We start from the raw sequence: 26,161 nt of genomic DNA, 5'->3' as shown, positions 1-26,161 counted from the left end.
TCAGACTTATCTGAAACCGAAATTTCGGGCGTATTGCGCGTAGAATCCAGAATTTTTTGGGAGAAAATTTCAATCGAAATTACCGAAATTTCGTTGGAAATTCTTTACCGAAATAAAAAAGTATAATTTTATTTTAAATTTCGACGAAATTCCCGAAATTTCCGAAATTTGGAACGGAAATTTGGAACGAAATTTGGTAAATTTCGGGAATTTCGGTTTCGGTACGATTTCGTTTCGTTTCTCACTGAAATCCAAAATTTCAGTCCGATTAAGGGCTCTAATAATTAATATTGCTGGTTGCAACATTTTCTAAAGAGGCCATCTACCGTATACCTGGTTGTAGTGCTCATTCTTGCTTAGGATTATGGATTACTGAGAGGAGCAATCAAAGTTAAGCTTATCCAATCATTTAAGAAAGTGGTTCAAATGATTTGATGTAGAGCGTTCTACTAGCTCTAAATATATATTACACAAACAAATGGTAGATTTTCTTCCACCCACAACATCTCATCAACGTGCATCGGTGAGCTTCCAAATATGTAACAGATACTTTACTTGCTAAGATCATATTATTTACTTTCACTTATAATTGAGGCATGGTGTGTGGCCCATCATATATATAGCCCATATCTGATCAAAGAAGCTTAAACATTAATTTGGAAGTGTTGTCTGTAGCTAGTATCCAAACTGTATGGTTATATACACTCCAACTTGAGGAGGAGTGTTGAATAATGTAATAATTGTTGCCCTTGAAGCATAAATTTATGGTAATGCTGTTGTAGCGAGAAGCGCACAGGACTTGGACAATATAATTAAGTGACTATCAACGTTCCAATGTCTTGTACTAATGACATTAAAGTCAATGGCCAAGGATTATTAGTATGGAATTTTCAATCAGTACCTCCATAGAAGGAAATCAAGGAACACAAGGTTCAGTTAGCTCAATGATAATGTAAAAAACACAAGAGCTAATATGAAAAGGGGAAACGATATCTGCGCCAAGGTGTTTCGATAAACAAGCGCTCCACTTGTTTAACGTGTAGTATATATTTAAAGGGATTTCAGAGGATATTAGGGATCTCAAAAGCTCTTTAAACCCTTTAAATACTACACGACAAACAAGTGGAGCGCATGTTTATCGAAACACTTGGCGCATATATCATTTCCCATATAAAAAATGGTGGGAAATGGACTTATATAGGTTGCCTTTACATGAAAAAGACTCAAATACCCCTCTCTAAGGCCAAATGTCTAAAATGCCATAAACAATTGAGAAATTAACCAAACTACCCTTACTAATGATAAATGACATGTGAAATGACCAAAATGACTGAGATTCCCTACCCTTACACCACTAACAATGACAAAAATAAGGTAAATTTAGTCCAATGAGCAATCATAAGAGATTCCCAGGGGATGCTCTTGCATCTAAGGCCTTGGACAACTCGATCCGACCTGAACCCGATCACGGCCCCTTAATATTGTCGTGATTTTATTGCAACTCGAACCGACTCAACCCCGAAACTAATACCCTTCTTTTTTTGTATTTTTTCTCATATTGCCCCAAGTTAACCCGAAGCCATCCCAGCGCGATTTGAAAACTCGGACTGGCTGGGTTAGCGTTGAGAGATTTAAAGGCAGGTTGGGTTAGGGTTGGCCTTTGTAATACTCAGGATGGTCTTAATCAAGAAATCAACAAATGACATTTGTAATAACTCGTAAAAAAGAATTGATGAACAAGAAATCTCCTATTATTTATAAATATGTTTGGGACATGTGTTGATTTAAGCAGCCGTTCTATTGACAAACAAGCTATCAAACGGGGGTCTTGTGAAGTCTTGATGGAAGAATTGGTTAGCAAGCAAGGCATTTAAGGCTTCTGTTGCGTGCACCCCATCCCACGACATGTACTTACTTGGGTCCGTGCATACGGGTGCACCCGGCCTGCCACAGAGGATCTTCTCATTGCCACAACATATCAGGCCAGGATCATTGAAACCTTTCTTCTTTGCATTCATCACATTGTCAGTGAGGGCACCGAAGAAATCGGCGAACAAGATGGCGGCGCAGGGGTTCTGTTCACGTACTTGATCTAGCTGTTGTTGGAGGAGTGCATTGTGAGCGGCGACATCTAATTCATAGCCTTGCGCTTCTGGACCTTCAATGACAATGTATTTTGCACCCTTATCCAGCAAGTCCTGCAAGTGACTCATCATAAGGAGAAGAAAATTTAGTTCATAAAAGAATGATGAAATGTATCTTCACTCCCATATTTTGTTCATGCCAATCTTTCAAAATCGAAATCATTTTCACTTTGTTTTGTTTGTCTTTGCTAATGTTTCCTTACATATATTGGAATTTTATCTTATGACCGAAAGCTTGAGACAGGTAAGACTTTTGAACCCTATAATAAAAAAAACATCTCAAAACGTTCAAAGCCATAGGTGGGTTTAATCTTAAAAATTAAAAAATATTCTCAACTTTTACTTATATTTTGATAGTAAGATAAGAGAAATTATATGATGGACGAGCTGGCGTGCTTCTATTCATTGTACGATAGAAGTACTGCCCTTTTTTTTTTATGAAAATTGACAATTATGTTGGGGACCGGTAGTCCCACCAGATTTACATAGTATGAACTGCTCAGGAGCATTCTCCTTGGCCCAAAAGGAAAACCCCTGACCCCTTACATTACCAAATAGCCTGAATTGAATCGAATCGAGCAAAAAATGCCATATTTGTGGGCCCACCAAGTCAAGATCGTGACCTGCCACCAAGTCAAGATCATGCCTTTGATATTTGATCCGGACGCATCTTAAAAATTGTACTGCTCTCGGATGAAATACCAAGTGTGGTATGATGAATATCGGGCGAAAATTGCCTATCAAATCCCATATATATATAGAGAATTATTGAATTTCTTTTCAAATATAAATTCTTGTCCATACCTGCACAAGATGGATGACATTGGCGACTGCAATCTCTCTAAGGGTGATGGGGCTGATGGAACTCCCATTAATTCTGCGATAATCATTGCCCCCCATCGTCCCCACCCAGAAGAGTGTACCTTCCATTATTGCCTTACATTGAGCAGGACTTTTCCCGGCACACTCGACCCTGCCGATGAATTCGTTAAACCAACCGAGCTGAGTCTGTAGGGAATTTGTTATCTGGATGGGTAGAGCCTTTGTTGCATTGTGTTCGACATAGAATTCATAATCTATGGCCGTTGATCCAGCATATGCAAAGTTAACACCATGGGAGAAATCAGAACTTTTGTTAAGATACGGGGGAACATAAGGAAGTGATAATTCTTTGGCGAGGAAGTCAAGGACAAGGTAACCGTCCGACCAACGACCAGAGGGTTTGCCGAAAGTAGTCATTCCGTAGGGAGGGGTCAAATAAGGGAGTAACTCTATGCAATTTCCTGTGTCTGTGCTCGAGTCACCGAAGGCGTAGATCTTTGAGAATATGCCTTCGTAAGTTGATGGGGGTAAAGAAAGAGAAGGATAGACAGATATGAAGAAGTAAAATAGAGTAAGATGGAGAGATAGAGAACTGCACCAAGCCATTGTTTTAGAGAGCTTCTTCACCTTTTCTTTTATGGTATTTTGCCTTTTGGTACCAAAGGAAGAGTTGCCTGTGAAGAGTGTAAGAAACAATATATATAGGGGGCTAGACAACCCAAAATTAGTTTAGGTCACAGTTACAACATGCCTAAATTTAGGAGGCTACACCCTTTCCTAACATTTTGAATTGCTTTTGTTTTTCTGTTTTTTAATATGATAGAGAGGTGACAGATCAAATTATAAAAGCCCACAATAGGATATCCAGTTGCATTTGTTTTTCTGTTTTTTTTATATGATAGAGAGGTGACAGATCAAATTATAAAAGCCCACAACAGGATATCCAGTTGCATTTGTTTTTCTGTTTTTCTATTGGGCCTTGTATCCTTTCTTCAAGGAATCAAGGCAAAACAATAGGAATTCTAGTTGGATTTTCTTTTAGTTGAGCTTAATTTGAGGATTACAACTAATTAATTGCTTGCCTACACATTCTCAAGTTGTGGTCCGAGTCACTCATCCCTAGAATCGATTCCAACAACGCTGGATGTGTTCCTATTGCATACTATATATTGCCACAAATTAATGAGAATGGATTAAAAAAATGAGGGGCATTTTTAATTTGGACGTGCGTGCTGGACGCATTGGCACGTGTAATCCGTTTTCCGTTGATTGGGTACTTTGATTTGTTGGCCACCCACCCGTGTGCCCATTCCATTGTTGCCTGTCCCACTGTGATAGGATAATCCTAGGTCTCTTTTTTTCTTTTTCTTTTTTTAACCCGGAAATTGAACAGCCCCGGGGCGGACCGCTAAGAATATATAAAAGAGCCAGCCAATATAGGGGAGGCAGAGCCAATTAGCCTGGATGATTACAAGAAGATTATGCTAGCAACCAAATAAACAAAATTGGGCTAGGGAGGGAGGGGCGAGAAGGCAGCCCGAGGCTACAACTTACAGGGAGCACCAATCCTAGTGTATTCTTCTGCGTACCTTGTTGGAAGGTCTGATGTTAGGGAGGCCGGCAGCATCACATCTAGCAGTCCCTCTGGAATGGCGAGGCAAATTTGCCCATGAGGAGTAGAAGGTGTTGTTCTTGGAGGAGCATCCGAAATTGGCGAGGGAGTCAGCTACAGAATTGCCTTCACGATATTGGTGATGGCAGCAAGGGGAGAGGAGAGCAAGAAGATCTTGAATTTCTTTCCAGAGGTATTGGATGGCCCAGGGGATTTGGCCTTTGCTGAGGATGAGGTCAATTAAAACTTTACTGTCCGATTCAACTATTAACTTGGGCACTTTAAATGCCGAGCAGCATCTAAGCCCATCCAATAGGGCACGAGATTCGGCCACCATGTTGGATCCGATCTCGTAGTATAGGGAAAATGCGAGGATGATTTTTGCATTATGGTCTGTGATTACTCCTCCACCCCCGGATTCACCCGGGTTGCCTTTTGAAGCTCCATCGATGTTAAGCTTGAAAAAACCTTTTGGAGGTCTTTTCCAAAGAATCCAACTATCTTTCTGAGAGCAGGGAGGGTTCGGAGGAATCCCGATTTGGGAAAGAGAGAGTTCTTCGAGCAGATTGGGGGCTTTAGGGAAGCCATCACAGTAGCGCATTCTTTTGATTCCTTCAAGAATAAGACAGGTAATCTTACTTGGATCATTGAGCTTACCTTCCATTTTCCGGGAACATCGTTCTCTCCAGATTTCCCAGGATATGAAAGAAGCTGAGATGCCGGAGAGAAAAGAACAGAAAGATTTCCTTTTAGCGGCAGCCTCCCACCATGTGAGGATTCTAGCAAAGATCCCTTGGGAGGGAATCAATGTGATATTCCAAAGGCTAGCAAATGCGGACCAAATACTACGAGCTAGGTCTCCATCGACGAATAGGTGATTAAGAGTTTCTTCCTTGCTGGACGAGCAGCATGAGCATTTGGAGGGGAGCTGGACATGGCGAGATTTGATTCTGTCGTCTGTAGGGAGGGCCCTTTGGAAGAGTTTCCATAGGAAGCAACTGATTTTGGGCGGAAGGTGGTCCCAAACTGGGCCGGCCCAGCCTAGAGGTTGAGCTTTAGATCTGCACAGATTCCAGGCTGAGTTTGTTGTAAAAGATCCAGACGGGGCGGGGCACCAGATCAATCTGTCATCTGATTGGTTGAGGTTCGGCTTGGAGTTGATCAATGCTTGGAGGATAGAAGGCGGGAGGTGGTCACATAACATCAGCAAGTTCCAGCGCCCAGAAGGGAGGATCAAATCCTTAATGGAGACGGTGAGGTCGATGGATTCTTTGTGAATAGCAAAGGTATGAAGAGGGGCGCTGCCAATCCAGAGGTCAGTCCAGAACGCGATGGTCCCTTGTCCAACCACCCACCTGGCATTAGCAATCCAAATGTCTCTGACGGAAAGAATTTCCCTCCACATTTTAGAGCAGCCCTGGGAAGGATTTATAAGGTTTAGGTGGTGGTTGTTGCAGTAGATGGATCGCATTAAAGAGCTCCAAAGGGAGGAATTGGCGTGGATTTGATGAAGAGCCTTGATTCTGAATGCTGTACATAGATCTGCCATGGACTTAGTGGCTAAGCCGCCCTCAGCTTTGGGCTTTGAAATGCGGTGCCAGGAGACCCAGTGAGTTTTAGGCCCATGGTCTCCACTGCCCCACCAGAAATCTGACATAATTCTGTCGATTTTGTGCTGGATAGCTTTAGGCGGAGTGATGGCTGACATGAGGAAGATGGGAGTACTGGATAGAACATGGTTGATGAGAACAAGTCTTCCAGCTTGAGAGAGTAACTTACCCTTCCATCCTTCAATTTTGGATCTAATTTTTCTAATTAGATCGTCGAAGAAGCAAGTTTTCAACCGGCCGGCATAAAGTGGGACACCAAGGTAGGTGATGGGAGGGGTTTTGTTGGTAAAACCAGTAGAATTGGCTATGATCCTCTTCCTGCTGAGAGAGGTCTTTGCTGAGACTGCAAAGCAGCTCTTAGATTTATTGATTTTTTGACCCGAAATCAGCTCGTATGAGGAAAGAAAGGACATGATGCTCTTTAGGCTGGATTTGCTCCCATTCGAAAAGATAATCGTGTCGTCAGCGAAGAGACAGTGGGTGATGGGGATACATCCTCTCATTCTAAGGAAGTAGGATGCTCCACGTTCTCTGAATAGGGCAGCCAGACCCCTGCTTAGAACTTCTTCCGCGAGAATGAAGAGGCAGGGGGAGAGGGGGTCTCCTTGGCGAAGGCCACGAGAGGATTGAAAGAACCCGTGGGGTTCTCCGTTTAAAACTATTGAAAACCAGCTTCTATGGGTGCATTGCATGATCAATTTCCTCCATTTCAAAGAGAAGCCAAACCTTTCTAGCACATCCAGCAAGAATTGCCAGTTTAATCTGTCGAACACTTTTTCCATGTCAATTTTGAGGATCACATTGCCTCCTCTGACCTTCTTGTTGAGACCGACAATCATCTCCTGGGCGATGGCTATATTGTCGGTGATGGACCTGCCTTTAACGAAAGCGCCTTGCTCTTGGGAGATAATTTTAGGCAAGACCCTTGCAAGCCTTGAGACCATGACCTTCGAAAGGATTTTGTAGCAGAAATTGCACAGGCTGATGGGTCTGAATTCAGAGAATGTTAGAGGGTTTTCATTTTTGGGGATCAAAGCTAGGAATGTGGAAGAGTAGTGCCTGGAGAGGTTACTACCGAAGAAGGCAGTTGCAGCTTGAAGGAGGTCAGATTTGATCAAGTCCCAACAAGAAGAGTAGAAGATACCTCCGAACCCATATGGCCCAGGGGCGCTTTCCAGAGGGCTGCTGAAAATGGCTTCTTTGATTTCCTCCTCCGATGGGGTTGTTAGAAGCATATGATTGTCTGCAGGAGAAATCAACTTAGGGATGTGATTTAGCAGGCCGTGGTGAGTCCTTTTCCCCTCCTCAGCTAATGCTTTCTCAAAGTAGGAGGAAGCCAAGTCTTTGATCATTCCCTTATCTGTGATCCAGTTCCCGTTGTGTCTTATTTTGGTGATCCCTCCCAGGTTCCTTTGGTGGTGCATAGCAGCATGGAAGAATTTATTATTTTTGTCTCCTTCTTTTAACCACTTCTACTTGGTTTTCTGTCTTAGGAAGATTTCCTCATGGAGAATGGTTTCATTCAACCTGTCTATGGCTTCTGACAAACTTTCCGATGTGGTGGAATTTGGGTTAGATTGGTGGTCCAGCTCAGCTTTGAGAACCCAGTCTTCATTGGATCTGACATTTTGGAAAACATTGCCATATATCTCTCTATTCCAGGTTTTCAGTGCATTTTTCGTGTTTTTCAGTTTGGTGGAAAGGGTCTCAAGAGGATTACCAGGGGCTTCAATTGACCAGGCAGACTTCACAATGGATTGAAATTGGGGGTGTTTTGACCACATAGCTTGGAATTTGAATGGTTTTATTTGCGGGGTTGAGGTGGGGTGGATGTTTAAAAGGAGGGGACAATGATCTGAGCAAGTGCGGGAGAGATGGGAGATGGAAGTGGAGGGGAGAGAGCTTAGCCACTGAGAGTTTGTGAGAACCCTGTCTAATCTGGTCCAAGATCTCTGGCCATTCCTACTGATGCCATACCTGGTGAACTTACTGCCGATGAACCCAGCATCAATGACGCCTGCGCCATCTATGGCTGATTGGAACTCGCGGCATGAAGCGGGATCTGGAGGCCTTCCTCCTAATTTCTCTTCAGGAGATAACAGGGCATTGAAGTCCCCCCCAACAGCCCAAGCTTTAGAAAAGGATTGGCTGCATTCCCAGAGGTAACTCCATAGATTTCTCCTTTCTACTTTGGAACAACTGGCATAAATAAGGGTCATAAAGGCTTCTGAACCAGATTGCAAGTGAGCAATCTCGACTGACAGCGCTTGGTTATTAGAAGAAACCCGATTCATTGAGAGGGAGCCATCCCATAGAATCCAAATTTTGGATGCTTCGTTGAGGTTTGTCATAGAGTTGGTGAAGTGTAGCAACTCTGCAACTTTATGAATCTCTATTTCGATTTGGGAAAAACCCCTCCGCCTAGGGCATGCGATTTGGGAAAAGCCCCCTAGGGCAAATCCCCTCCGCCTCCTTCATCCTGATCCCCCGCTTCCACCATCCCTCCCTCTCCGTTCTCCCCTCCCCTCTGGACACAGAGTCCCTCCCTATGCTTGCATCCGAACCCCCCATTGTGGGGGTTCTGCCCCCATCTGCCCCATCAGCAAACCCCTCCCTCCCTCGCCCCACCATTCTTCCCATTCCTCCTCCCCCAATCGTTTTTCAGAGAGAGAACCCCCCCACCAAATCGTTTGCAGCTTCTGTTACAAGGAGATTATTTCTCCCCAAACTCTGTTTGGGTGTGAAAGCTCCTGGAAAAACTCCCTCCGGTGAACCAGCTATCATCTTCTCTGGGGACGACATTCTGAAAGGGTCGGCACCCAGGTCCAGCCCAACAAATTCCCTACTAATCCTATGCATTTGTTATGATTTTCTTGTCAACAGATGAAAGCAGACAGCCTTATCATGGATCCAGAGACAGAAATGTCCACATAAATGTGAGTGATAATCTGTAATCTTTGTATTCTCTTACGTACAGAAGTAGAACTCTAGCATCAAGTTCAGTCAGTTGGATTCTATCATGTTGCAGAGCGGTCGCGAAAATAGGATCAATACGGGACGCCATAGATCAAGCATTGCAGAATACAGTTCCAAGGATATAGTTCCGATCCGAAGAGCCCAAAGGTCTGAGTACATAGCTGATTTGCATATGGCTCTCGCATTCGCACTTGAGAATGGCGAGGCTAGGAAATTTTGAATTTTCCAGCAATCAAGGGATCGCTAAGGTTTTCTCACACCGTTTTGGGAGGCAATCAATCAACTATGGAGAGTTGGATAGCAGACACATTTCAGATAAGCATCGGTCTTCAATTGTTCAATTTCCTGCACTTTCTCATCTACATATTAGGGAGATATCAAAAGGCGCCCAGAAGTTAAATCAGATACTCAAGGCATGCTCTAAGGGAGTTAATTGCGATAGATACTCAATAAACATCGGCAAGGAGCTGCTGAGAGGGGCCATAGATTTAGAAGAGTCTTTAAGAATGCTCGTCAATCTGCAAGAGGCTTCGGAATACAAGGTGAGTCCTCGAAAAAAGAGACTTGAATTGCCTGAGCTCGAAGATGAAGATGAATCCAAGGTTGAAGTGAAGGGTCAGATGTCATCAGACAGACCGAGGTTTTCTTTTGATGGGTCCTCAACAAAGTCTCCCGAGGATGTCAGAGTAGTCACAAAAACCAGCCCCTTAAAGCAAAAACTGCTCACACTAAACTCGAACACCCGTCAGCTCAATCCCGATAAGCACTCTAAGATGAACCCAGATTTTATTTCCCACAGGCAATCGGCTAGTTGCGATCTGGATTCCACGGCCATTGCGGCATTCTCAAGCATTAAGAAAAGGGAATTTGGCTCTGAGAAGTTCTCAAGCCCCCCAAACTCAATGACAGCCATGGTGCCCAAGAACAGGAAGATTGAGCAGCCGAATTTTCGGGATTCTGAACAGCTAAAAGGGAGAATTCCAAATGTTATTGCAAAACTAATGGGTCTTGAAGAGCTCCCACCAAAAACAGAGCCAAAGAACAATGCAGATCAGAAAGCTCCAGGCTCCAAGAAAAGAACTGTTAAGGATGAAAATTTGAAGCAAAAGGAACAGTATAGTACCAAAGAAGTTCTATTGAGAACAAATTTAGAGAAGCTCATCTCCAGTACAGATCAGCAGGTGAAGGGGTTGCAAGCAAGAACAATCACAGGAACAAGCAATGTCACCCTTAAGACAGTGCACAGTGAAGGAAACCGAAGTAGAAATGAACTGAGAAGCATGGAAAATATGAATTCAATTTTGACGGGTTCACAGAAACCCACCTTTGAAGTTACTCCACAGATGAACATGAGCCGTACGAACCAAGCAAGGGAAGCTCAAGTAGCCAAACAGGATGCAGAAGGAAGGGGGGAGAATACAAAACCCAAGGGAAAGAAAAACATGCCTAGCAATACCCTAAAGCCAATTGTTGAAATTCATTTCCAGAGGAAGGTACTGGGTAGGTATGAATACCCAGAGGCTGCGGATAGTGAAGAATCAAGAATAAATAGGAGCCTATGCCAAAAAGAAGAGAAAAATGTAGAGAACAGAGTTCCAGTGACAAGGAAACAACAAGTGTCCATATATAACAATGAATCCCAGCAGCCTCATAACTTTCGCAAATCTCAAGATGCAATGCAAGAAACAGAACAGAATCCAAAAGTCAAGTTACAAAGAAAAGATCCAAGGCAAAGTGATGTCGTGCTGAAGAATTCACTGAAACATGGCCATCAAGCGAAACCAGAAATGGAGTTGATACATAAGAACCAGACAGCCATTGCCAGTAAGAGGAGAGAAATTGTCAATGCAATGCAAGCTAAAGGATATGAAAGCTCTACTTGCCTTCAATCAAACAAGAAATCAATAAACGGGAGCATGGAGGAACAAAGAACCTTTGTTACAAAAACAGAAGTGAAAAAGACAGCAGCTGCCGGTCCATCAATTGTGAGTATGAATCCTATGCACATTCCAACTACACAGAAGAAGGTAGAAAATACACAAGCAGCAGTATTTAAAAGAGAGAAGAATGGAAAGACAGAGGAGACAAGGAACATAAAAGTTGGATCCCCAAGTGCCATGGTCCATCCATTGAGGCAGCTAAACGAACTTAAACAGATAGGGATTGAGAGAATCAGTAAGACAAAAGAAGCAAAAGTAAGCATCCGACCCCACGATTTGGTGCAACATTCTCAGCACAAAGTGACCACTACATCCCCTTCACATGATCCTGTAAAAGATGAAGGTGAAAGGCTAACAGAAACAGACCAGACAGTAGCAAAAAATACCAGTGTAAGTTTATCTTCCCTTATATACAGATACACCTTGTTTGTTTATGAAAGCACCCCAATTCTACCCCTTTCTTTTTTAAAAAGTGATGGCAGTACCCTTAAATAAGAAAACAACCAGCTACTATATAAACTCTACAAAACAAGCAAGATGACATAAAAGTCAATTTTTTTTCATAATCTCACCCAACCAATGATATTAGATCATGAAAATTAAGCAGTATCTCCAGTTTTATTATATTTCAGTAACTCAATTGTGCTACATCATGAAAATTAAGCAGTAGCATATGGCTAAGTCTCTTTATCATTATAGATTTACTGATACAATTGGCAATTTGTTTCTAAGCTTCCTTTTCTGATATGCAGAGCCCTGACATAACCAGCAAAGACTCAGCTGCTCTGCAGCTCTCAGAAATTTCTTTTCACAATGTGCAAGCAGTAAAGACCACCGACTCTAGAGCAAAACAACCTAAAGGTAACTAAAATCATTCGTTTCTGATATCTTACCTGCATCGCATATCTACAAGTGCATGAACATATCTGTGTCTGCCATTCCGAGGTCAAAAATACAATAAAAATATAATAGAAACTGTAATAGCAATACTTTTAATAACCTATAATGGCAGTTTTGAAACTTGCCGGATCAACTCAAAAGTAACCCGAGAACCCAACTTGCTCAAAGCCAAATTCTATTTTTCCCTACAATTCGGTTTCTCACAACTCAAAAGACTTGAAAACTTGGGTGAAGCTTCACTAACTCAAAGAATCCACTCATACCTTGGAAAACTTGGTTAAAAGTCAAAAGACTTTGGGAGAACTAACCTGATACTTTTGTAAAGGAGGGAGGGGGAGGTGCACTAAGTCAACCACAAGTTGCCCAAGCTGACTTGAGCCTCTTGAGGTTTTACATCATTTCTACAACATTGGAAATAAAGACAAGAATAAAGGAGACAACTAACGGTGATCTAATGTTTACACATTACAGGAACAACTGACAATGGCGGGATCAACAACTCCAACTTTTTACAACAGCCTAATCTAGAAATTTCCAACTCTGAGAAGCAAGGGTTGCTTGAGGATGAGAACCATCTTAAGCAGATACTGATAAAAAGTCAATATTTCCTTAATGCGGCAGAGGCACTTTTCAAACTTCAGATTCCCGTTGGCATCTTACATGCCAGTTGTCATAAACGGCAAGATAAAGACAGCAAGCCACTGCTAGACTGTGGATATGAAATAATGAAAAGAAAAGGCAGAAGAGAGGAGTTCAATTTCCATCCTTCCAGGAAATTGCCAATTGTGTCTGTGAAGGTGAAATGCTTGGATGATTTGATTAAAGAATTGAATGAAGACCTCAATCATCTAAAATTATTTAGAGAGGGCAAGGGGGGTGATTATGATGCTGCAGGTAGCCTGCATGAAATGCTCAAGAGAGACATCGAGAACAGGAACCCAGATGTGAACTGTATGTAGGATTTTGGATGGAAGTGCACAATGTTTGGACATGTTGAAAAGATGAAGTCATAAGGGAATTGGAGAAGCATGTGGCTTATCGACGAGATTACTGGGGATCTTTTACAGTTAAGTGTGGACAGAGCAAGTATAACAAAGCTGTAAGCTCGTGAAGGTAGCGTTTGTTTCCGTTCCACCACATCGACATAATCAGTGTTTCATAGTCTGGTGCCTGAGAGATTACATTACGGGGAAATAGGAAAGCAAAGATTTCTTCTGATTTATATTGGACGACTGGTCAAGTAAATTATGTCATGTATACTACCATTCTCGTAAGTGTGACAGTTACGAAGATTTTGATGTATATGGTCTTCTGTATCAGGAATAAATTGTTCACCTTCCAGTATCAGTGAAAATGCTCTAAGCTTAAATATGTATATGTATCCATCAAATACAAGTTGTCTATAATTTCCGGAAAATACAATGAATAAAACCGATGGTGTAAGTTCACAAGAGTTAGAAACAACTTATTTAACAGGTAAATGCAAAGCCCACATATTATTTGAGATGAAAAATATATTCATCATACACTGTCATTACTTTATTGGAACCTTCTTGTAACTTGTAGGCAGTTTAACCTCCCAGATTCTTGCTCATGCTAAATGAGCAAGGGTTTCAATAAACACGTGCTTTTGGTGGGAATGACTCAATTTCATCGTCCAATGTGTTCATGTGAACAGGCCTGTATGCAAGTCGAACCTTCTCATTTTCCCAGTACCTATGGAACAAAACAAATACCAATTCCACTCAAAGATGGTCAAAAAGAAGTACAAGGACTTAGAAGAAAAGCAATCGCTATGTGTATACTACTTTTGAAATGGTGAAAGAAGCTATATAAAACAGAAAATGAAAATCAAACACAGAGTTATATAGCGAGCAGAGATTGCTCAACGACCTAAAACTCCTTACATGACCCTCAACGAGCATATAAGCCACTTCATTCTCGCCTCGGAGGATATGAAAGGAGAAACAGTTGCTATGCGTGTTTTCCTCGTTTAAACAATGTATGAGCATATGAGATTATAAAAAACTGGACACGGCCAGCTAATTCAAACTTGTAGCTACAAAGTGTTCACCAGAAGATAAATTAAAACCTATAAAGATAGATGCCCAAGTTCCGTTTTTTGAATGGCATATATACCCAAGTTCTTAAAGCAAACTTATCCCCCTAGATCCAATAAAACCTAAAATTCTTTAGAATTTCATCCCCTATGACTTTAAACATTCAGTCCTCTAAAGAAACCGCCAAATAAAACCATAGGAGACCCTTGGCACCATAGTGAACATTCACATATCCTCATCCCATAAATAACCCAAGCCCCCACCCATTAATCTAGACTCATCTTCCTTAATAAAGAAGCAGTTGCAAACTGCAGAGAGAGAGAGAGAGAGAGAGAGAGAGAGAGAGAGAGAGAGAGACTAACCCCATCGTGTGCTTCATCCAGTTCTCATCATCCCTTTTCTGCAAACAGAAAATGTGGCATTTACAATTTAGAAAATGAAAGCGAGTAGAGAAATTTGGGTAGAAGCTAGATCTGACCGTAAAATCTTCACGGGCATGCGCTCCTCTGCTCTCCTTCCTAGCCACCGCAGAGTGCATAGTTATACATGCATTTATCAAAAGGTTTTCAAGTTCTATAGTCTCTATCAAGTCAGAGTTCCTGCCACCAAATGTTAAAATTCAAATACCTGCTGATTCGTATTATCATTTACCATCACCAATGATATTAAAAGAAATTTACCATATCAAAGTGCGGTCAGAAAGCTTAACATCATGAAAGCTCTCCCATGCTTTGTCAATTAATTCACAGCCTACAAGGCAACAAGTTATAGTGAGTAGAAAAAACAAAGATAATGCAATAACGAGGACAGTCAATTAAAAAAAGAGAGGACAATAGTCCTACTCATTACAAGAAAATTGCTTCCACCCAATAAAAGATTACTTGATAAAGAAAGGAAGTGTTCAAAAAGCCTGCCAAATAAGGGGATCAAAAGGAACAAAAGAAATCTGGGGAACATTAGTTGTCGTCTTATTCTTTTTCTTTTTGGTGTGTTGCATGCAACATAATGAGGAGATGGTGAGTTTCTATTGAGCACCTTCTTCCAATGTTTCCTGAGTCCTAAATACAGCCGCATTATTTTGCATCACTCGCTGCATATTGAGACGGATTTTGAAAGTCGGCAATGAACCATTTGAGTTCCTTAATTTATCCAGCCATGCAATGGTCTTCTCCCCCGCATCAGTCTCCAGAGGTTTTTGTTTTGCTCCTACAGATAACGAGTAGAGGAATGCTATCTAATTTAGGATATGCACTAGACACTAAAAGGTTTATTGAAATCTAAGTAAAAGAGATGAGAACTTACCTGGACTGTTGATCTCTGCAACCCTGTTGGCACAAGCTCGGCCAAAAACAACTATGTCAAGAAGGGAATTTGCACCAAGCCGGTTGGCCCCATGAACTGATGCACAAGCTGCTTCCCCAGCAGCCATCAATCCAGGAATTACAACATCTGGATCATCACCTTTGATATCAACTACCTGAGATGCCAAAATGGATAAATGAAATTGAAATTAGAAAAAATAGATTAAAAATAACAGCTAGAAAATGTCAGCATCAGGTTGCAAGCCATTTCATTGTTACTTCTCCATGGTAATTGGTAGGGATGCCACCCATATTATAGTGAACTGTAGGTAAAACAGGGATGGGCTCCTTGGTAACATCTACACCAGCAAAAATGGCAGCAGTTTCAGAGATTCCAGGAAGTCTCTCCTTAAGTACGTCAGGAGGCAAGTGATTCAGGTGCAGATATATGTGGTCCTTCAGAGGTCCTGCAGCAAATCAAAGATCAGACACTAGATGGTGAGAGAAATGACAAGAAAAGTGTGCCCATACAGCAAAACTTAAGAGATGTGTCTTCTTTAAACTATGAAAGATATAAAACATGAGAGTGCCAACTGGATCCAATCATTCCCCCCGGTCGAATCAAGGATTTGACATAAACACTATAAATCTACTACCTTCCAACTGAATAAAACCAGTAATCATGACCAATTTTTATCTGACATCTACAAATAATACCCCTACAGTGACAGTGCCTGCCAGGATAAAAATAAGTCCTGATTATTATGAGCACATACCTACTCCGCGACCTTCGCGAATTTCCATAGTCATAGATCTTGAAACAACATCTCTTGATGCTAGATCCTTGGCAGTTGGGGCATAACGTTCCATAAATCGTTCACCTTCACTGTTCCTAAGAATACCACCTTCACCTCGAGACCCTACCAATTGCACAGAAAAAGGCATATTACATTCAAACCATCATGGGATTCGAAAATATGATTATTGAGTTCACAAATACTTTAGAGAATAAAGAAAGAATACACAAAACAGCATCCATTTATTTCATGTTTTCAATATAACAAGAAGCTAATGAACTTCAAAAATTGAAATAAACAGCAACCTTCAGTAATGAGACACCCGGCACCATATATACCCGTAGGATGAAACTGCACAAACTCAAGATCCTGCAAGAATATAAATCGACCAGGTGTAGTAGGAATTAAGTATGATATGATCCAAATGTGCAACATCTCCCAATTATTAGATGACGAGCCTCCTGCATAGATCGTCCTACATCAATCTTCCAGCTCAATGACTCCAAGATACTTACCTGAAGAGGTATTCCTGCACGTGCAACCATAGCATTGCCATCTCCAGTGCACGTATGAGCCGAGGTGGCAGAGAAGTAAGCTCTACCATAACCCTTAAACAAATTCAAATTGAGGTCAGTTTTAGAAGTTATGACCGTCATTCAAACACTATTATTGGACAATGAACACTTCAATTGCAAAGATACCCCAGTGGCCAAAATTGTTGAAGCAGCATGGAACCGATGAAGTGTCCCATCCTCCATATTAAGTGCAATCACACCTTGGCAAGTACCTGAGGCACAAATAATGAGACAATCATCTTTTGCCACAAACTTTTGATATTACCAAAATACTGATTAATAGATAGGAAGCCCCTTTCTGATGAAGTGATATGGAAATAAAAGAAAAGAAAGGATTCCAGTGTCGCAACAAATCCAGTTCAGTGTATATATATATATAGAGAGAGAGAGAGAAGTGTTTCTGCGCACGTGCACAGGGAGCTCCTTGCGCACAAGTGGCTTAAAAAGCCACCGATTGGTTCGTATGGCGGGTCCACCTCTGCGGGGTCCACAAAAAGCGACCAATCGGTGACTCCCTGCGCACAAGTGTGCAGAAACACTTTTCTCATATATATAGAAAAGGGTTGTTGCGCTCGAGCGCAGCTAGGCTAGCTGAGCTCAAGCACAGAAATAGGGGGGTGGGGCCATTGGGGGGGTGATCCTAAGCATTCATTTGGAAGGCCCCAACATGGATGGGGGGGCCTACCAAAAATCAGCTCCATTGGATCACCAATGGGTGTCCATTTGTGGGGCCAAAAATGGACAGATTAAACAGTATCTGTCCATTTTTGGCCCCACAAATGGACACCCTAAGGTGATCCAATGGAGCTGATTTTTGGTGGACACCTTACCCATGAAAGGGCCCATCAAATGAATGCTTTGGATCCCACCCAAAATGTGGCCCACGCTGTTTCTGTGCTCGAGCGCAGCAAATGCATGCTCTCTCTCTCTCTCTCTCTCTCTCTCTCTCTCTCTCTCTCATATATATATATATATATATATATATATATATATAGAGAGAGAGAGAGAGAGAGAACATTTCCTACACACTTGTGTAGGTAAGGTACCTACACACTAGCTTAAAATACAGTGGGGGCCCACATTGTTTGGGTGATCCAAACAATTCATTTGAATGATCCTCACATAGATAGGGTGTCCACAAAAAATCAGATCCATAGGATCATCCTAACCATTCAAACTATGGAGGCAAAAAATGGACTAATTTGTGAAGGTTTATACACATCCATTTTACCTCCACAAATCGTAGGGTTGGGATGATCCTATGGATCTGATTTTTTGTGGACACCCTATCTATGTGAGGACCATTCAAATGAATTGTTTGGATCACCCAAACAATGTGGGCCCCCAGTGTATTTTAAGCTAGTGAGTAGGGAACTTACCTACACAAGTGTGTAGGAAATGTTCTCTCATATATATATATATATATATATATATATATAAGAAAACGGTTTCTACACACAAGTGTAGATAAGTTATCTACACACTAGCTTAAAATACAGTGGAGGGCATATTGTTTGGGTGATCCAAACCATTCATTTGATGGGCCCTCACATAGATAGGGTGTCCACAAAAAATCAGCTCCATAGGATCATCCCAACCCTACGATTTGTGGTGGTAAAATGGACGTGTATAAACCTTCACAAATCTCTCTCTCTCTCTCTCTCTCTCTCTCTCTCTCTCTCTCTCTATATATATATATATATATATATATATATATATATATATATATACACACACACACACACACACACACATATATATATATATAGAGAGAGAGAGAGAGAAGAATTTCTACACACTAGTGTAGATAAGTTATCTACACACTAGCTTAAAATGCAGTGGGGGCCACATTTTTGGGTGATCCAAAGCATTCATTTGATGGACCCTCACATAGATAGGGTGTGCCCAAAAAATCAGCTCCATAGGATCATCCCGACCCCACGATTTGTGGAGGTAATGCATTTCGGTCCTCACCGAAACCAAAATTTCAGAAATCTCAAAATTTCGGGCGAAATCCTACGAAATCAGTTAAAGTAATATTTTATCTCATACAAAATTTCGGGAAAACCCCTCCCTTCAACGTTTTCCATGAGAAATGTTCACTGCTTGAGGATAAATTCACCCCCTTTAACGTTTTTCCTTGCATTTGAAACTTAAGGGATAACGTTGAACGGTTGAAGGGGGGTTTTATCTGTCAAAGGGAGGAAAATATCATTACCCTTCCTTAAATCTCTCTCTCTCTCTCTCTCTCTCTCTCTCTCTCTCTCTCTCACACACACACACACACACACGATAGAAAATACAAGAAAAGATAATTTCAAAACTCTCTCTCTCTCTCTCTCTCTCTCTCTCTCTCTCTCTCTCTCTCTCTCTCTCTCTCTATATATATATATATATATATATATATATATATATATATATATATATATAGAAAATACAAGAAAAGATAATTTCAAAACCCTAAAACCAAACTAAAATGAAATCGACCCTTCCTCTCTCTCACTCTCTCTTTCTCTTCCGTAACCTAACTTGGTAATTTCAGGAAGAATCCTTAAATTTCAACCGAAATTTCGAAATTTCGATCGAAATTTTGTAGCATTTTGGGTATACCCGATTTCGGTTTCGGTCTCGACATTTAAAACCTTTAGTACTACAACTCCTCTCCTATCCTAGAGGTTTGAAGGTTAAGCAGTTGAGATATGCCCCCTGTGATTTTTTAAGGAACAACCTTTTTCGAGAGATGTTGTCAAATAAAGGGTTTTCTTTAAAATTCAGATTTGTTCTCTTATTTTTTTATTGGATCTTGCAATGAGTGGCTTGTGAGTTAAATCTGTCCTGCACAACAGAGGGGGTGTTGGATGAGTCGATGCAGATCCAATCCAATGAGAAATATTTTTGAGGATGCTCTTACCTAGTGTTTATCAAGGTTCTTATGTTTGCATTGTAGTTGTGATGATGAGCCTCAAGTTGTGGTTATGATCATAGTTTTAAAACTCCCCTGCGTCCGCGTCGACTCGCCGAGTCGACTACCTTTTACCTTGGCCGCGTTTCGCCGTACAGAGTCAATAAAAACTCATTTGACTCTCCCGAATTATGATCATATCAGCCGAGTGTCAGCCATGTCAACCAAGCACTCGACTGCGTCGTGCCGAGTCAACCAGGATTTTTCTTCGGCCGCGTTCCGTGCCGCATCCGCATTTTTAAACACTGGGTTATATATTTAATTCATTCAGAACAAAAGAGATCAGATTGGAGTTTGGACAGGCCTAGAGAAGAGCATCCGATCCCTAGATGGGGCCCCTAATTTTCTGAAATTGAACTTTGATGACTCGAGTCTTGGAATTCTGAGCCTCTCGGTTGTTGGTGGTCCCCTAAGCAAATCAAAGAATCAAGCTAGTTGGGCTTTTTCTTGGCCTATTGGCGAGAAGGATACCGATGAGGTTGAGGTTCATGTGTTGCCAAGTGGTTTGCAGTTCGCACTTAAGGATTAACATAGCTCGAGATCAAGTGAAATACATGTTAAATTTATATCCGTGGAAAATAAACTGCCCATGACAATACATACTTAATATTAGTAAGCGAAGAGATAACATGTATCACTTATGCAGTAACTTACCGCTACTATCCATGATAAGATCCAACGCAAAGTATTCCACAAAAAACTGGGTATTATGTTTCATTGCCTGACCATAAAGTGTGTGCAGCAGAGCATGGCCAGTTCGATCGGCAGCACAGGCACAACGATATGCTTGTCCACCTATTGGAACACAGAAGGTGGTAAATTTCAGAAAACCATTCAGATAATTTGTAAACATGACAAGAAAAAACATATTTGAGTCAGTCAACCTTTTCCAAAGTCCAAGCTTTGACCACCAAATGCGCGTTGATATATTTTCCCTTCTTCGGTTCTAGAAAATGGCAACCCATAATTTTCGAGTTCTATGACTGCTTTTGGGGCCTCTCTGCACATATATTGAATAGCATCTTGATCACCTGATGAAACAAACAATTGCATTTTAGAAGACTAACAAACAAGAAATACTGAAAACGTTTCTGAACTCCCTTAGCCAGGATTGGAAAGAAGCTTATCAAAGATAGAGCTTATCATAGTAACTCAAACGCGCAGAAAAAAAAAACAATTTTGCTGAACAAATCAGGTAAGGGTACACCAAATTTCAATAGTAAAGCAGTATGGCTTGAAAACGTAACTCACCTAGCCAATCACTTCCTTTGACTGTATCATACATATGCCATCTCCAATCATCTTCACTCATATTTCCTAAGGCTGCATTTATACCACCCTGTACAAAATCCACTGGCGCAAATTAGCAAACACGTCCAACTTACAAAAAACAGGATAAACTTTTAAAAGTTGATACTCTGTACCAGTTCTGTTAAAGGCAGATGGATAAATCTAATCTAATTATTACTCTTCAGGAAACCTGGCAGAACATATTTACTTAGTATCTAAACAGGAAAGAGAAACAAATGGATAAACCTAATCTAATTATTATTCTTCAAGAAACCTGGCAGAACAGGTTTACTTAGTATTTAAACAGGAAGAGAAAAAGAATGGAACAATTTTCTTTGTTCAAATTACTCTTGGTTACATTATAGTGTGATTTCTAACATAGCCATCTAAATTTCCAGGCTGAGTACCCATGCCTCGGTAATTTAAGTCAAGAAATTCCCATTTAAATATCAGAGGCCATGATGAGGTCAGTTAGGTGACCTAATGTTGATACACTATTCTCCATAACAACACTTGCCCTGCGCAACCAAACAAACAAACAAAAAAAGATGGCCCAGGTTACATGTTCATTGCATATACAACCAAGACAACAGCAATAAACAAATTATACATAGTAGGTGATTTTTCTATCATGCCAAGCATTAGGCTTCCAAACATCTCCAATTCCATCCATGGTAAACTACTTCATATCAATGGTGTGTACCTTCCTGCTAGTTTAAATCACAGGCTACTCAAAAACTAATCCTATGAAGCTCCATGTCACCGCTTCATCCATTTAGCATCCTTGTTTCTTGTATTCATTTTTTCTATGTTTTCAGCACAGTAGGCCCCCTATTAGTAATGGAAATACCGGAATAAGCAAGATTGACTAGACCAGAAGCACCTCCTTGGGTACTTCTACTGCTGGTTGACCCATGCAAGGCAAGCATGAGCAATAGGTCTCACATAGTTCCGGCAATTGCAATGGCGTCTTTATCTCTTCATGTTAAAAAAAAGAAAAACAAGATTGTTTAGATCCATAAACATAGTATCTATTTACATACACTCGAATGACCCTTTCTCATAATGAGAATGTACATAACCCTATTCCGGTCTGGTCCGGTATGGAATGAACTTATAATCTGATGATCGAGTCAATTCCATGATTATAAGTTCATAACCCCAGCCCACTCCCATTTTGGGCAAAAAAAAAACAAACTTTGAGTGATAAAGTGTTTCCAAATATGGAGAATGCCTTCAGTTTCTCAATAAAATGATGACAACTCTCCACAGAAAATGCGTCAAAATTTTCACACTTTGATGACAGTTGACATCACAAAACTCCAGATGCCCATAAGGATCAGATTGCATGATGGGCATAACAGAGTGGAGTTATACTCTTACATTCGAGCAGACCTCTCTTTATTAGTTTATGTTGTCTTTTCCTAGTTTAAAAGAATTCTCGCATTGTCTATTACTTTTATATTATCAGTAACCACAAACCACAACCTTCATTAACCAAAAACAAGCAGTAAAAAGAAAAAAAGAAAAGAAATCATAAACATGGAATATAGGTAGGTGAGTAAAAATGAAAAGAGAAGAAAAGCTGCCAAACTCAGTAAATGACAGTTTCCAATTCTTCATCTAAAACTCAAAAGTATTTGAAAATTCAACAATATCGGCTGATAAATGCCATTTTCCAATTCCAATAAAACAAAAATAGTGAACAATAATCAGCAAAAAATTACATGCAAATTCACAGCATAGGTGAGGAATAGTGAACTTGGCAAGAAAAGGTAGTATAGAAAGCAGAAGAAATGTCAGGGACCCCCTTAAATTCAACATACCTGTGCTGCGACTGTATGGGAACGAGTAGGAAAGAGCTTCGTAACGCAGGCAGTGTTGAACCCATGCTCGGAAAGTCCAATAGCTGCTCTGAGCCCTGCACCACCTGCTCCTACAACAACAGCATCATATGTGTGATCAACAACAGTGTACGACGATCGTCCAGCGACCTGCAGCAAACATCTTCCATGAAACTCAAATCCAAAGATAAACATACACTACAAACTCTTCAAAGATAATGCATAAAACAAAACAGAAGAGAAGAAGAAGAAGAAACCCCCATCTCACCACAAAATAACATTAAATAATTTCTATTAATTCAAACATAGGAAAAAAAGGAAAGATTTTTGTTAAAAGAAAGCGTAAAAATGAAGATGTCTGTCTGTCAACACAGCTAGCACTTGATCAGCGAATTAATAGGAAACGCAAAAACTAATCGATCGACGAAAACCATGCTAAAAACTATAGAAAAAGCACAGTACCCACGAATTAGAAGAGAAAATCAAGCGAATGCGAACAGTGACAGAATGAATTTCGAGATGTTGTAAGAGATTTAAACAAGAGAGAGAAGGGGTAAAGAAATAGGGTACCGATTCGGTGGAAAGGAATCTGGAAAGACGAGGTTCGGCAATAAACGATCTGTTCCTCGCAACAGCAGACAAGCAGCGGCGCCACATGCTTCTTTCTCTGAGTTTTGTTCCGGCGACGGGGAAAAGGAAAATGGAAAACCAACCGTACGAAGGCCTGCTATCTCCGTCTGCAGTTGGAAATGTCGCAAAGGTTTTCTTCTATTTCCGGAGTTTTGCAAGTGTTAGGTGAAATGAGGGGGTCGCTGAAAATTAGGGCCCTAGGAAGAGGAGACCCAAACACGCAAACCGTGGCGGCATGACATCATCCCTCTGCCTCATTGGTTGGTTGGTCCTTCTCTCCTTGGACAATTTCCTCTAACACGTCACCTACCACTTAGGCCCCTCGTTGGTTTACGGTTAGACAAGAGTCTTAATAAGCTCTGACATAGTTATAATATGATTTTAACCGTAGAAATATGCGAGATATTTAGTCCCATGCCACACCTCCATACTAAATAATCACCCCCCTTAATTTAGGGAAAATGATATATCACCACTACCGTATTTTGATGAAAAAGTACGCTGTGGCCCGCACCATATGATGATCCAAACTGTCAATTAGATGGGCCACAGCCTAAATAGGAATCATTTCCATAGGTTGATCTTAACCCTCCGATCTATAGAGGGTTAGGATCAACCCTCTAATATTCAGTCCCTCTAGGAGGGATAGGCAAGGACCCAACCCGAGTTTTTAAGCTTACTAAAAATATGATGAAAAATGTCGGGTTTCACTCGGGCCAGGTTGCCCAAGCCCTCAATCCAAACCCAACCTGACCAAACTTTTTTTTCGGATTAACCCAACCCGAGTTGCACCCCTAACTACAGTGGGTTGGAGTCAATCTTCCCTTTAATTATTTCTTGTACAAAAAAATTTAGGGGTGGCCTTGGGAAGAAAAGGGGGCGATTAAATCATTTTCAAAAATTAATATCTATTGCGAAAATTATATTTATAAGGTTTTAAGTAATCAAGGAGCACATCTAGGATGAGTGAGAGAGTTTTCTTATTTATTTGATTTCATTGGTATTAAAATTGTTGGAAACTGAGTTGGGATGAACCCGGTGGTTGGCGGGTGGAATTCCATTCAAGTAATTAGATTGAAGTCCATTGTTTGCATTGGTATTAAAATCTATTCAAGATCAGTTTTACTAATTGCAACGTTATTCTCGGCAGTATATAATGTTGGGTGAGTGATGATATAAAATGTTTAATTAGATTGGATGACTACGGCAACATTCGTCCAAGATATTCCTGACCAAGCAACGGAGCAGGTTACTTGTAAAAAGTGATATCTTAATTAAGGTTTATTTTCAATTGCGACAAGGGTTTAAAATGAATTTGATGATATTAAGAAAGTCGACAATTGAAATGACTACGAAGGTTTGATTTGCATGCTTCAGGGTATTGGAAGAAAGATTTTTTGAGAGATTCCCACACGTCTTTCAAAGTTGTTAGTTAAAAAACTAAAAGCTCTGAAATGGATGTAGGCAGAAAGTTAGAAATAAGCAAATATGGATTGAATTTAGGTGGTGCAAAATGACGGATTGAACGTTGGAGTTCAAGATACCAAAAGAGTCTGAAATCTAATTGTTAGGCCTAAAATGGGTAACAGATACGGCAATGACATAAGAGCTGATCTGACGGGCCCAAGGAGCTGAGCTGAAGGAACTGAAGTCCTGCACAAGAGTGCACGAGGTCAGAAGACCAACCCGGAGTCGCGCTCCGGACGGGCCCTTCGACAGTCAAGTCAGTATGAGCAGAAGTGCAGAGCCAAAACTTTAAGAGTGGTGGTTCAGAAGTTATTCTCTTGTTTTGAGCCTTGAGAGGCCTTTTATAGAGAGAGTCCTGGGGTGGTTGAATTACCTACCCCAGGACAGGTGTCGGCCCCTTTGTGGGTTTAGGCTTACCTACTCGTAGGCAATTACCGAGTTACCCCTGGGCGGGTGTTGGATTTGTGGTGGGCCCTTTAAGGCCCACGTGTCGATAGCTGATTTGTCGTTGCTTTTCATACCCCATCACTAATGATGTAAAATAGCGAGATCGGAGTTTTCTCCTTTTTTACGATTTATGATAAAATGGGCAGGTGAACACAATGGCAAGAACATGAAAGATTAACCTTTATGAAATGATTCAGAGTATTGAACTGGAAAAAAAAAAGAGAAAAAAAACAGTTTGAAGGGTGAATATAATGAAATATATTAGAGTTGAGATTGTTTTGTTTAAATGAGAAATGTGAGTAAATCAGTTTGAAACAAAGGGTCCTGAACCAAAATTTCAGTCTTCACAGTGATCAAGTAAAGGCTAAGACAGCATCAAAGTTGTAGGTCAGTTGAATTATATGTTGCTGATTGAAGTCAAAGAAGTAACTTATTAGCGCAAATTATTATGCAATGATGGAGAAAATCCAATGACAGTAAATGAGTTGAGATAATCAGTATTGATGAGTGTAAATCAGTATAAATGAGAGTAGGACTTGCTAGTCCGTGCCTCAACTCGCCGCATCGAAAAGGTTATACTAATCATCTATTCTTTCTGTTTTTCACAGAAATCAGTAAACAGGTACGCCATATTATTTATAAGAGGAAAATTCTTCAACAGGACTTGCCCTTTTGCAGCCTTCCGAGTTGCAAACCAACGGTGAAGCCGAGGGAAGTGGGGATGGAGGTGGGTCTTGGAGACTCTGTTTGAAGGCTTCAAGACGTTGTTCGAGTCGTTGCCCCA

At 40.9% G+C, this 26,161-nt stretch overlaps 3 protein-coding genes across 3 annotated transcripts; 1 reads left to right on the top strand and 2 right to left on the bottom strand.

The window, feature by feature from the left end:
• Positions 1 to 1,784: 1,784 nt before the first annotated feature.
• Positions 1,785 to 3,572, bottom strand: LOC143847941 (GDSL esterase/lipase At3g48460-like). Its single transcript, XM_077356715.1, has 2 exons — positions 2,949 to 3,572; positions 1,785 to 2,198 (listed from the first exon to the last, which is right to left on the bottom strand). The coding sequence occupies exons 1-2, from the start codon at positions 3,570 to 3,572 to the stop codon at positions 1,785 to 1,787; spliced, it is 1,038 nt and encodes a 345-aa protein (XP_077212830.1).
• Positions 3,573 to 11,763: 8,191 nt separating this feature from the next.
• On the top strand, positions 11,764 to 13,715 carry LOC143849187 (uncharacterized). Its single transcript, XM_077358240.1, has 2 exons — positions 11,764 to 11,965; positions 12,476 to 13,715. The coding sequence occupies exons 1-2, from the start codon at positions 11,851 to 11,853 to the stop codon at positions 12,961 to 12,963; spliced, it is 603 nt and encodes a 200-aa protein (XP_077214355.1). The 5' UTR covers positions 11,764 to 11,850; the 3' UTR covers positions 12,964 to 13,715.
• Positions 13,349 to 23,701, bottom strand: LOC143849186 (succinate dehydrogenase [ubiquinone] flavoprotein subunit, mitochondrial-like). Its single transcript, XM_077358238.1, has 16 exons — positions 23,404 to 23,701; positions 22,816 to 22,983; positions 20,951 to 21,038; positions 20,584 to 20,730; positions 20,354 to 20,494; positions 16,864 to 16,949; positions 16,678 to 16,770; positions 16,468 to 16,531; positions 16,142 to 16,285; positions 15,645 to 15,832; positions 15,367 to 15,541; positions 15,100 to 15,270; positions 14,745 to 14,814; positions 14,543 to 14,663; positions 14,427 to 14,464; positions 13,349 to 13,720 (listed from the first exon to the last, which is right to left on the bottom strand). Exons 1-16 carry the CDS (start codon positions 23,488 to 23,490, stop codon positions 13,618 to 13,620), a joined length of 1,884 nt encoding a protein of 627 aa, XP_077214353.1. The 5' UTR covers positions 23,491 to 23,701; the 3' UTR covers positions 13,349 to 13,617.
• Between the last annotated feature and the right edge of the window lie 2,460 nt (positions 23,702 to 26,161).

This window comes from Tasmannia lanceolata, unplaced genomic scaffold (genome assembly GCF_043159265.1).
Source record: "Tasmannia lanceolata isolate RefF3 unplaced genomic scaffold, GAP_Taslan_0.1 ptg000016l, whole genome shotgun sequence".
Classification (NCBI taxonomy): Eukaryota; Viridiplantae; Streptophyta; class Magnoliopsida; order Canellales; family Winteraceae; genus Tasmannia; species Tasmannia lanceolata.
Note: the sequence above shows the minus strand (reverse complement) of the source record. Positions and strands in the feature narration are given on the sequence as shown.

Coding starts and splice junctions, on each gene's coding strand:
- LOC143849187 (XM_077358240.1), top strand. CDS start 11,851: ATGCAGAGCCCTGACATAACCAGCAAAGACTCAGCTGCTCTGCAGCTC. Junction 11,966..12,475: donor TAGAGCAAAACAACCTAAAG/GTAACTAAAATC, acceptor TACACATTACAG/GAACAACTGACAATGGCGGG.
- LOC143849186 (XM_077358238.1), bottom strand. CDS start 23,490: ATGTGGCGCCGCTGCTTGTCTGCTGTTGCGAGGAACAGATCGTTTATT. Junction 16,950..20,353: donor TCTTATCATGGATAGTAGCG/GTAAGTTACTGC, acceptor TTTGTGCCTCAG/GTACTTGCCAAGGTGTGATT. Junction 16,532..16,677: donor GTGCAGGAATACCTCTTCAG/GTAAGTATCTTG, acceptor ATATTCTTGCAG/GATCTTGAGTTTGTGCAGTT.
- LOC143847941 (XM_077356715.1), bottom strand. CDS start 3,572: ATGGCTTGGTGCAGTTCTCTATCTCTCCATCTTACTCTATTTTACTTC. Junction 2,199..2,948: donor ATGTCATCCATCTTGTGCAG/GTATGGACAAGA, acceptor AGTCACTTGCAG/GACTTGCTGGATAAGGGTGC.